Genomic DNA, 12,765 nt, shown 5'->3' on the forward strand with positions numbered 1-12,765 from the left:
AAGGGGCAAGAGTTTGACCTGTGATGATGGTCTGATTCCAGTATAATTTACAGGTTGAGTTCTCTAGGATATGCTAAAGTTTGTATTTGTAGAATGGGAATTTGTCAACCTATTATTATTATTATTGTTGTTCCTTTTCTTCTTTGCTCACTTAAAAAACTATTTGTTTTAATTTTGTTTTCTTCTGTGGATTTTCAGTTATTAATTTTTTCTTTGCTGATTCTCTTTTTGGTTTTATGGGGTATGTAAAGTAAAAAAAACCCTGGTTTCCTTCTCTCTCTTCACACTGTTATCTTGGATCATCCTCTCCTCATATTTATTATTTTAGAAACTCTTATGTCTTGCTCCTTACTCCACCACTCCCCATGCCTTCCCAACCACAATTCAAATATTTAGAAGAAAATCAATAAATAACACCGCTTTTAATGTTAAAAAGAATGCATGATTCTTTCTAGAAGAATATTACAACAGGCATTATGGAACTTGTTCAGTTGTTTTTCAGTTATGTCTGATTCTTTGTGATCCCATTTAGGGTTTTCCTGGCAAAGATATTGGGGAGAAGGGGGTTGCTATTTCCTTCTCCAGATCATTTTATAGATGAGGATCTGAGGAAACAGGGTTAAGTGACTTGTTCAGGGTCACACAGGTAGTAAGTGTCTGAGGTCAGAATTGAATATAGGAAGAAGAGTCTTCTTGACTCCAGGTTCAGCATTCTATCAACTGTGCCACCTTGCTGCCTAATGTACTATGGTTCTACACACAGTAAAATATCTCAGTTCCAAGAGCTACTTAAAATCCTGAAAGAACTCTTTGATAGAGAAAGAGAAAGCCTTAACTATGAAGAGTTGATAAAACTCTTGATCAATTAACGCATCTAAGTTACTTACCTGTAGGTAGTGCTATTGACTTAGGTGGCTCCGTTGGCGTTATTTTGCTGGTACCAGGACTTAAAAGTTTTACATAATTAGCTGGGAACCAGCCTATCTGACGCTTTTTCCCACGTGCCTAAGAAGAAAATAAATATATTTTTAAAGTTTCAGATGTTGAATAACCACTAAAATTACACAAGAAGACAATAATCATAGAATGCTAGTGTTGGAAGAGACCTCAGAAGCTTGAGTCCCATCTACAACATGATTGATAAACATCTACCCTCCACCTGAAGACCTCTAGGAATGAAGAACTCACTATTCCACTCAGGAACCTAATTAATTCATTTTTGGATAGCTCTTATCATTAGGAATTCTTTCCCTTAAAACAATGATCATGTGTGCCCTAAGATTTTTCTTCTCTAGGCTAAACATCTGAAGTATTTCCACCAATCTTTGTATGGCATAATTTTATTACTTCTCACCATCCTGTTCACCTTCCAGCTTTGTTCATTTCGTTTCTAATATGTGGGGTTCAGAAATGAATAGAGTACCCAAGATGTGGTTTGGCCAAGGCAGAAATCAAAAGGACTAAAACTTCTGTCTTGTTCTTGACATATTTCTTCCCTTTTTGTTGAAATGTTTTCTTCTGATTTTATTTTATTTTTTTTTTTTTTAAATTTTTTTTTTTTTTTTTTTTTAGTGAGGCAATTGGGGTTAAGTGACTTGCCCAGGGTCACACAGCTAGTAAGTGTTAAGTGTCTGAGGCCGGATTTGAACTCAGGTACTCCTGACTCCAGGGCCGGTGCTCTATCCACTGCGCCACCTAGCTGCCCCTTCTTCTGATTTTATATCACTTTCTTTTCCAAATATATCCTTTCCTCCTCTCCTACTTAGAAAGCCATCCTATGTAACAACGAATAAGAAAAAAACTGGGCTAACGGGGGTGGTGGAGAAATTCAGTTAAATTAAGCAACATATTAACTGAGTTAGAATTGTAAATAATTTTCCATGTCCACAGACCATCTCTGAACAAAGAGAGAAAGAAGCATTTTCTCATCCCTTCTTCAGGACTAAGCTTGGTGATAGCAACTATACAGCATTCAAGTTTTGGGTTTTGTTGTTGTTTTCATTTACATGTAGTCATTGTGTATATTGTTTTCCTGGTTTGGTTTCATTTCATATAAGTTCATAGAAGGTTTCTCATGCTTCTTTGTATTCATCATATTTGTAATTTCTTACAGCACAGTTTATGCCATTTTACACATATTGCATAATTTGTTTAGCTATTACCAAATCTATAGGCATCTCTTTTCTTTCCTGTTCTTTGCTATTACAAAAAGTGCTGCTAAAATATTTTGGTTTCTATGGGGTCTTTCTTTATCACTGAGATCCTTGGGATAAATAACTAGCAAAAGGATCTCTGAATCAAAGGATATAGACATTTTAGTCTCTTTCTGAGCATAATTCCAAATGTTTTTCTAGAATGGTTGAACCACTTCACAGCTTCCCCAACAATCTATCAGTGTGCTGGCTTTCCCATTGATTATCCAACTTTGGCTATTAACATCTATTATCACCTTTGCTAATTTGGGGAGTCTATGTTGGAACCTCAAAGTGGTTTTGATTTGAACTCGGTTTTTTAATTAATTGAGCAATCTTCTAGGTGATTAAATTACAAAGTAGTTAATCTTCATATGATTTTGAACTCACTACATGGATAATTTCCATTTTGATTTCAGAAACTTATTGGAGTGGCTGAAAATAAGAAGTATAAGCCTTTTCTCAAATTAGTGAGGTATAGTTTTTTTCTTTCATTTTATTCCTAGCATTTATCACTGTACACAGTATACAATAAGCACTTAATAAAAGCGTGTATGTTTTTACTAGAAAGAATACCCAACCTGGTGTCAGAAGACCTGTGTTTGAAATATTGTGTAGCATCTTACTAGCTTTATAACCTTGGGCAAACCACTTAACATCTGAGTAATGCCACTTACACTACCTACCTTATTATGTAGGAAAATGCTTTGTGATCCTTGATATGTGTTATGAGTATACACAAATATTATTATTGTCATTTTTGGTCCCTTGGTTATCTGTTTTAGATAATGTAGTGATTCACTGAGATCCATCCCATGAGTACATGTGCAAATTTGCAAGACTCCCAGAGAGATGCTTATGTACAGAGAAATCTGCTATATGTACAACATGTCATGCTTTCAATTTTTTTTTTTAATGGGCCTGTGATTTCATTGATGTCAAAACTCAGGTGAGAAATTTCTCTGGAATATACACTCTTAGAGAACTACCCTCTGAGACAGTTTAACACTAGGCATAATATTCTCTAAGCAGAGGCAATGTGGTGCACCATCTAAGGAGCAAAGCCTTGTACACATGCTACCTGTGTGTCCTGAGCAAGTTACTTAACATCTCAGTGCTCCAGGCAGCAATAAAAAGTGAATATTTCAGAGAAATGACTAGTCAGCTTTGGTTGAGTTCGTCACCAGAAGTTGTCCACAATGTGGCCCACGGTGGGGGTCTTCCCTCCCATTAGGGTCTTCTCTACAAGCAGCTCCTGGCTTGCAAAAGTCTTGGGACTCTCCAGCTCAAACCACTGAAATTCATTCAGGTCTCTGCTAGTTAAAGCCCTTGGAGGTGTGGTCAGTTCACCTGCTCTATCAATAGACTTTTCTCTCCTTGAGCCAATCAGAGAAGCATTCATACTTTATCCAAGAATATTAAAATCTTAGCTTGGATGTATTTTTTATAGTTAAACAACTCAGGGGCAGCTAGGGGGCACAGTGGATAGAGCACCGGCCCTGGATTCAGGAGTCTCTGAGTTCAAATCCGGCCTCAGACACTTTACACTTACTAGCTGTGTGACCCTGAGCAAGTCACTTAACCCCAAGTGCCTCATCAAAATAACAAAAAAACAAACAAAACAAAACAAAACTCATTAACACCTCACAATCACATTCTGGGTTTCCAAGGTCTATATTACTGGGGTTAGGAGAGGAACCCTGAACCTAGCATAAAAGTACTACACTCTGTTAGTACATTTGGAAATGCCTAGTCTAATCTTAAATTAAAATTCTTTAGGCCTAAAAATTCCCATTGATTACATTCATATTTTTTCAATGTCATCCTTTCTTTCTTGAAATTCAATTCAATTATTGAGTACCTATTATGTGCCTAGCACTATACGAGGTACTGTGGTCCATGAGAAGTGATAAATGACATGGTACCCACCTACCTGGGGGCTGCCAAGATGACTAGAAAAACCATCTGGTGATAAGATGTCCTCATCCCTCCTCGATATTAAATAACATACCGATTCCCCTCAGCAGTATGGGTAAGAAAAGGAAGATCCTGCCCCTTCTCTACTTACATCCATCCAATATAGCTAGGATGCCTAAATGGGTCAGTGTGTGTTGGAGGTTGGGAGAAGACAACTTTTTGTTATAAAATGGGATAGTTTCTTCTCAGACACATAACATGGTCCCCAGTGAGTCACACGGATTCATTGTAGAGGTAGCTTTCTGTTTGAGTGTGGCAACCAGATGCTACTCATTCCAAACTGATTTATTCATTGGCAGACCTTTCAAAGGAAGTTCTATCACCCTTGGAGGTAGAAATGAAATACAGCCTTGGGCCTAGCTGGAGGTTATAGGACCAGAAGCAACCTAATCTAGTTTGAGCACAAGTAGTAGACAGGTGTTTCAGAGTTCAGGACTGCTAGAGCCTGTTAGTCACTGTCTGGCAATAGAGCAGATGCCTCCTGGTGTGGGACAGATTTCCCCTTCTGATAGTTCAGGAAAGTGGCCTTCCCTTCTCTGTGGCCATTAAGGTGAGTTAAATTACAGAAGACTGGCTTTGAAGACTCTGTGTGTGTGTGTGTGTGTGTGTGTGTGTGTGTGTGTGTGTGTGTGTGTGTGAGAGAGAGAGAGAGAGAGAGAGAGACAGAGAGACAGAGAGACAGAGACAGAGAGAGAGATTTCTGGGTAAAAAGGGAATGGAGGGGGCGGCTAGGTGTCACAGTGGATAAAGCACTGGCCCTGGATTCAGGAGTACCTGAGTTCAAATCTGGCCTCAGACACTTGATACTTACTAGCTGTGTGACCCTGGGCAAGTCACTTAACCCCCATTGCCCCACAAAAAAAAAAAAAAAGGGAATGGAGAATAGTTGGCATAAGAATAAACAGTATTTAGAATAATTGGCTTCTATATTAAAATTTTTAAATGGTGAATTTTTAATCAAGAACAAACTGCTTTCACTAAAGACAAAATTTTGTGATTTGTTTTGTAGAAATATGAATACAAATTGACTGATACTTAGACTTTTTTGACAACTTATACAATAAGAGTTCTATATTATCTTCCCTCATGGGTATGGATGGTTGTAATATCACATTTATTGATATAATAGTTTTGATTTCAATTTTTCTATCTGCTTTTAGATGAGCATATTCTGTAATGCAGTTGGGTTTTGGTTTTTTTACACCTGACTGGTGTAAAGGATCTGCTCAGTCAATATAAACTCATCTATTCTGCATTTATTACCTCAAGAGTTGCCCAGGGCTCTTAGAGGTTAAATGGCTTATGCAGAGGCTTTACTTGAACCCAGGTCTTCCTAATTTATAGGCTAGCTCTCTTTGCCATATTGACTCTTATTTACTTTATTTGTTGATGATAATTTATCCAACTGATGTTTCATTTGCTACCATATTATAATGGTTATGTGGAATACTGGATTATAAATGAGATTTGTAAATAGATATTTAGGAAGAGAGGACAAGAAATGGAAGCTTGAGAGTAGCAACAAGAGCTCAATAGATGCAAAGGGTGGATTGTCTCCTAACTAATACAGCTACAAATTAACGGGACATTGGCTAATATTAATGTAATGACATGATAATTAACCATCGCATAATATTTATGCAGACAGTTTGAAATGACTCACCATGTATACTCAAACAGTGGGATTTCCCATGTAGAGTAGATCCCACTGGGACTAGAGTTGCTTTTTACTATTTGACAGTGATTCTCTTGATCTGGGGGATGAAAAACTAAATTGGATGCTGAATAAGTAGCCCATATTAAACTAGAAGATTGAATTGGCATTAGAAGTTATTACTGATACGGTGAACATGCTAAGGCATCAATATCCCACACCAAAAGGGAGAAATGTGAACAGGCTATTTACTAAAATGTTGATGAAAGTCATATTTAAGATATAATAATGGGGGGCAGCTAGGTGGCGCAGTGGATAGAGCACCGGCCCTGGAGTCAGGAGGACCTGGGTTCAAATCCGGCCTCAGACACTTAACACTTACTAGCTCTGTGACCCTGGGCAAGTCACTTAACCCCAATTGCCTCACTAAAAAAAAAAAAAAGATAAAATATAATAATGGTCCTTCTTGGGGGCAGCTAGGTGGCGCAGTGAATAGAGCACTGGCCCTGGAGTCAGGAGGACCTGAGTTCAAATCCGGCCTCAGACACTTAACACTTACTAGCTCTGTGACCCTGGGCAAGTCACTTAACCCCAACTGCCTCACAAAAAAAAAAAAAAAATGGTCCTTCATAACATGTCTAAATGGTGATTCAGTGCTAGGCCAATATTGAGGAGCAAAGGAGAAGAACTGGAGGGCAAACACAAATATGGTAGTGACAGGACTTTTCAGACAATTTTGAAAACAAACTTTACTCGGGATCAAAAGAAAATAGGGCTGATAAAACAATGTAAGGTTATTCCATAATTTGTAGACCCAAAGCTGGCAGAATGCAATGAATGGCACTATAAGTAGGCCATCTTTCACTTTCCCCCAGTAAAGTCTACTGGTTTATGGTAATCTTTTCAGTAGTTATCTAATTTGTTTCCAGAAAGTGGAAAGTTTGCAAGTCCAGATTGAAATTAGAAAAGGTAATCTAGAAGAAAAGAATATTTCTAAAACATCCATAACATGGGAATCCTTGGTAGTAAGAAGTAGAGGACAGGCAGAGATGTGCTCAAGACAGCTGGAACTGACTCAGGTGTTAAAATTTCAGTTTCAGCATTTACACCTCGGAAATGGGTAAATGTTACAAATTAGGTTTTGGTTTATTGTGTTGTTGATTATCTAGACTTAAAAGAAAGTGATGGAGAAAATGTTAATAATGCTGATTAAACTTAAAAGTATATCTAGCCTAGCTATGTGACCCTAGGCAAGTCACTTAACCCCAATTGCCTCACCAAAAAAAAAAAAAGTATATCTAGCCAGGGGGGCAGCTAGGTGGCGCAGTGGATAGAGCACCGGCCCTGGATTCAGGAGGACCTGAGTTCAACTCCAGCCTCAGATACTTAACACATACTAGCCGTGTGACCCTGGGCAAGTCACTTAACCCCAATTGCCTCACTAAAAAACCAAAAAAACCAAACAAGAAATGTATACTTAACAATAACTCTAAAATTCCCAAAATTTTGATAACTCAAAAAAAAAATTCCCATAATTGTCTTTATTTCCCCCCCCCTCCCTTCTTGTCTCCTTTATTAACAGAATTTTCTTTTATAACCCTTCTGGGTAGAGATAGAGTAGCCTTTCTTTGGGTGTATCATCCTAATTCCATTGGGATTACACATCTCTCAACCATGAAGCCCAATCTTTGTACCACTAGGATCAGCTACCAAAAGCATAATTGGAATTATAGGCTACTTTTGGCTTAGGTTACAGGGCCAACATGACTGAACTATCCAAGTTGTTTCCTGAATTCTATCAACAGAAAATGCAGCTTTATATATCCTTAAGCTATGGATTTTTTCAGCATTATTTATACATAGTTAAACCATTCCTAATTATCCCAGCTGTGGGGGACCATGCCCATCCCCCCAATAACATTTTCCCTTCTAATTATTATATAAATGCTTATCTACATATACACTGTCTCCCTGTTAGGGGAGCAGGGACTGTTCATTCTCATTTTCTGTCTCCAGCACCTAGCACCTTCCCTGTCAAAAACATATTTTTAAAAATCTTCACTGACTAATGGAGCCAGGACATAGGTGTAAGATGCCAAGGGAATGGATGGCAGAAAACAGCAAGATTATTGGCTTGTGAGTTGAACTGAAAGGCCTAAATCCTGTACTTATTCCATAAGCCATTGGTATGAAAGACACATTCCCTCTGTCCTACACCCATAATAATATCCCCTCCAAACCTCCCCCAGTCTCACTAAGTCCCAAAGATAAGGAACATCTTAAGTTTTGTTTTTTGCTGAAATCTGTTTCCCAGATATCAGCTTCCTGTAGCTCCTGCCTCTCCTCAGAGGAAGAGTAAACAGACAACACCTATGATTATGGGAATTTTTTTTTGAGTTATCAAAATTTTGGGAATTTTAGAGTTATTGTTAAGTATACATTTCTTGTTTGGTTTTTTGTGTTTTTTTTAGTGAGGCAATTGGGGTTAAGTGACTTGCCCAGGGTCACACAGCTAGTAAGTGTTAAGTGTCTGAGGTCAAATTTGAACTCAGGTCCTCCTGACTCCAGGGCCAGTGCTTTATCCACTGTGCCACCCAGCTGCCTGTTAAGGACTAAAAATCTAGCTAGTCTGTCTAAAATATCTAATGAGTGGTCGCCAATAAATTATAAGCTTTAGCAAGAGTTAGACTTTTAAGCATTTATTAAGGAGAATAAGAATTTGGTAAAGAGAGAGAAAGGCCTAGATTCCTATCTATTAAAGGGAGAGCACATTTCTAGCTCCCTTCTCCACCAGAGTCCAGAGGAAAGAGAGCGAGACTGAGCGCCAGTCTCTTCCTTCCTCCTCCCACTCGCCCGCATCACTTCCTCATGCCAAAGAAAAGATTCCTGGTCTTGCCCTCAAAGACCTTCCCTTCATGGGCGGAACTCTTCTACAGTAAGTCTCCAGCAGGTGGCGTCATTCCAATCGTTACATGCCCCTAACACCTATGATTAGGAACTGCTTTCCCTAGGGATAGTCCACAAGGCCATACTCATTATCACAATGTGAGACAATGATAATATCCCTAGACATGGTCATGAGTTTACTACGAATACTAATCCATATAGCCTTCCTTTGAAGTATAAAATGTTTTCCCTATGAGGGAGATTTTTAATCATTTAGACCTCCATTTTAGTTTCTTAGTGGCATACACGGACAAGCCCTACTGGATCTCCATTATTCAGGAATCATCAGTCTGGGGTGATCTGGGGATGTTCAGAGTAATAGTTCAGGAACTGTAGTGACAAAAATCAGCTATTGGAGGGAATGGCGGTTGATTACTGTTGTGCATTCTTTACTTTAACTGTAACCATGAGTTTCCCTCATCAAAGTAATGTCCTCTACTGTATGACTAGAATTTGAACACTAATCAAACAAAGTTGGCAAGCTAACACACTGGTCTTTTTCATAACACTTTATGCTATATTTGCACCTCCCTTTCATACTTCATTCTCTACTTTGTATTAAAGTTCTTTTTATACACATTTTATCTTTTAGGACTGGATGTTTCATAAGGGCAGGGATCTTGTCATATTCATCTTTTCTATTCTGATCAGCATTCAACACAGTGCGTTGTATGTAGTAGATACTAGAGAAATGTGTTGAATTGCATTTGTCTGTTGGTTTTGGGCGAGTAAAATATTGGGGGAAAAAAGAGATGGAAATAGGTTTGTCTGGTTTTTTTTAAGCACGACAGGACATTTTAGGAGGAGCTGGGGTGGAAAGAAGTAGCCGTAGTAACAATAACAATAATAATCATAATGATAGCTGATGTTTGTATGTGTTTTAAGGTTTATAAAATGCTTCACATACATTATTAATTTTTTCATATTTCACTGATCTCATTTTCATTATTTCATCTCAAAGAGTTGTACTATGAAAAAGTACTGTCCCCATTTTATTTTATTTTATTTTTATTATTATTATTTTTTTTTAGTGAGGCAATGGGGGTTAAGTGACTTGCCCAGGGTCACACAGCTAGTAAGTGACAAGTGTCTGAGGCCGGATTTGAACTCAGGTACTCCTGACTCCAGGGCCAGTGCTCTATCCACTGCACCACCTAGCTGCCCCATACTGTCCCCATTTTAAAGAAAAAGAAACTGAGGTTAAAGTGAGAGGTCAAGTGACTCATCTAACCTTACACAGTGAAAAAGTGGTAGAGTTTAAAGGTTATTTAATCCAAGGTGTTCTGATTCCAAATCTAGGAATCTTTCCACCCCACCACAAAGAAGAGGAAGGAAATGCAGAGGACCGCACCTCCAAAGACAAACTTTGCTGACTGCATATTTCTGCCTGGGTCAGTCATGAATTTTTCTGGATTAGGAGGGAAAAATACAAACTGTTCAGACTACAGGGTAATCTGACTCTGAAATGTATGAAAAGGTGGCTTCCCATTTCAACACTCAAAAGTTCTGTCTTTGAAATGCATGGGAATTTGACACTCAACAGAGTTCTCTCTCTCTGGCATTTTATGTGTTAGAATCAGCATAGGATGTTTTCCACAAAACTATATAGGAACTAACTTGAAGTTCTCCTTCCCACCATCCACCTGGATTCTTCTTTCGGATCAAAATTAGTTGTCCGGGTGCCAGCGTAAGTTGTTCGGGGCCAGTAGCAGTATAAGATGCAATAACTTGGGCAATTTCTGAAAATCAGAACAAAAATGAGTGACTCAGCAGAGTAAATCTTGTGCCACCTTTGACTTGTCCATAGCCAGCATTAAAAACTAATTTATTAGGTTGGTTTAACATCAAAGGAATTAGCAAAGTTCTTTGGTCATTATGCCCTCACGTACTAGTTAGATAAGGAGATTCACCTTACTTCCTAAGGTCCTGTCCTGAATCTAGAATTCTATGATTTCATACAACTCAGATAAAAGAGACATAAAGAGAGTTTTCCATTCTTTTTGTCTAGAAAGAGAGAGAAATTCTATTTTTCTTAACAAAGCAACTCAGTTTCTAAAAGCTGATTTTTAAATCTAAATCCTTGCTACTATGATTATGATCCTTTCTTCAGGGAAACCATTTTTCCACTAATCAATCTGTAGTCTGTGAAGGTATAAACAGTCTTCTGACTTCAGGGGCTTCAGGTGGGAAGAGCCCAAAAGTTAGAAATTGCATTTTATATGCAGTTATCAATTTAGTACATATATAAAAAAGGGAAATAGTTCTATACATCTCCTAAATGTTAAAATCTCAAAAGAAAAATTCTAAGAGTATCACAGTACAGTTCTGAAAATCAGTCTCTATTGGCACTGCAGGTTTGTAGGATAAAAAAACAAAATCTTCCTTTCAGTGAATACTAGCACAACTATAATCTCTCTCTGAACTTTGAGAAGCAATACAGAACAAACTTGTCTATTTCCCTTTCCCCTTTGGGCTGATTTCTGCCAGAAAAAAATGCCCTAGCCCATGGCAGAACTTCCTCCTTCCCTAACTCAAACCAAGGAGGAATTATCACACCTTCCATTGTTTTCCCATTTTACATTTATGGGCTAAGCCGCCCCCATGGAAATGCTCATACCATTGTGAAACTGAACAAAAGCATAGATGCTTCTGCTTGGTGCTTAGAGAGTAAACAATAATGGGTTTCAAAGATCTCACCAGGAAAACTGGTGAAAGCCTCTAGATTAGAAGAGTTTTTCAGGATGGACAAAATCCAAAATGGTGACCTATTTGGCTTCCAATGTTAAATAAAGCTGGCACATGCAGGAAGCAATCTGCTACCAACTTTCCTTCTCTCTTTGTTTTCTCAAGATGCAGACAAGCTACACCCAGCTCACTAACCTAAGGAGGGTTTCAGGGGAGCTTAAGCTCATCTGGGCATCAAACATAAAAGCACTTAGACACTCTAGAGTCATTTAATTATTCTCAGCAGGGTTGAACTTTGAGATGAAGTTTATTTGCTCTCAGTGCCCTGGGCCAAATTTCTGGAGCTCAAGTGAAAATCCATGGCGACTGATTATCTATTTTTTCTTTCTGTGTGAGAACTGTAGGCCTCAAGAAAATACTAGCTCTCCCAGCAACGAGTGATATATCTTCCAACAGTCGTTCAATGGAACATCAAAATGTCAGGTGAGATAAATGTGTGTGTAGTAAAAATCCCTTTCCTTACACTGATGTACTTGTTCTCTCTGAATTATTTGTATTATTTTTTAATTTTAAAAAATGTGATCTCATACCAATAAAAAAACCATGTGAAGACAGAAATTACTGTAATTTTGCACTGTCAATGGATGTGAGAGAAATCACCTGATGCCTCTGAAATGAACCTGCTCTTACTTACAATCCATCCTAATGACATGCTATTCTCTTCTGCTGTGTATATTAACTGTTGGATGAGCATAATCAGACTTGTAACATCTTCCCCCCAAAATGTGTGTGATTGTAAAACAGCCAAGCACCAGCAATCTGGTAGCTTGTAAGATACTTTTCAACATGCTGAAGTCATATATTTCCTTACTGTCAAAGGAGAGCTAAATTTGTCCATTCTCTTTTACACCTACTACCATTTTACATTTTTCTTTTTCATGGGGATCTTATGGCACAAGACCAATCTTTCTTAACTACAGAAATAATTCTTATATATCCCCAGAATATATAACATAGGTAGATAAGGAAATGCCTGATGAAATGTTTCCTTTGTTCTTGTTTTAAGATTTTGGCTTTAATTAACATGACTGGGATAAATGATCATTTACATTTTAAAAATTTCAAAATAAATATTAGGACTTACAACTTACCAGGTTTCTTTCCTAAACTCCCTGCTTTCCCAGTAGTTCCAGGGGCCTAAAATAGAAGGAAAGATAAATATTTACATAAACTCACATATAGGTATCATCCTCTCCCCAATTTTTTCATGGGAAATGGTAAGAGCTATTGTAGAGAAACCAAATCAATGAT

The 12,765-nt window shown here is 37.9% G+C and overlaps 1 protein-coding gene across 5 annotated transcripts in view; it reads right to left on the reverse strand.

Moving 5' to 3' along the window:
• Positions 1 to 12,765, reverse strand: part of ITSN1 (intersectin 1) — a 300,395-nt gene that overhangs the window by 109,328 nt on the left and 178,302 nt on the right. For all 5 annotated transcript variants that reach the window (XM_043990543.1, XM_043990544.1, XM_043990542.1 and 2 more), the window contains 3 exons: positions 12,606 to 12,651; positions 10,387 to 10,508; positions 888 to 1,005 (listed from right to left, as the gene is read on the reverse strand). In XM_043990543.1, the coding sequence (XP_043846478.1) occupies positions 888 to 1,005; positions 10,387 to 10,508; positions 12,606 to 12,651 (286 nt within the window). The remainder of the gene's footprint in view (positions 1 to 887; positions 1,006 to 10,386; positions 10,509 to 12,605; positions 12,652 to 12,765) is intronic.

Source organism: Dromiciops gliroides, chromosome 3 (assembly GCF_019393635.1).
Source record: "Dromiciops gliroides isolate mDroGli1 chromosome 3, mDroGli1.pri, whole genome shotgun sequence".
Taxonomy (NCBI): domain Eukaryota; kingdom Metazoa; phylum Chordata; class Mammalia; order Microbiotheria; family Microbiotheriidae; genus Dromiciops; species Dromiciops gliroides.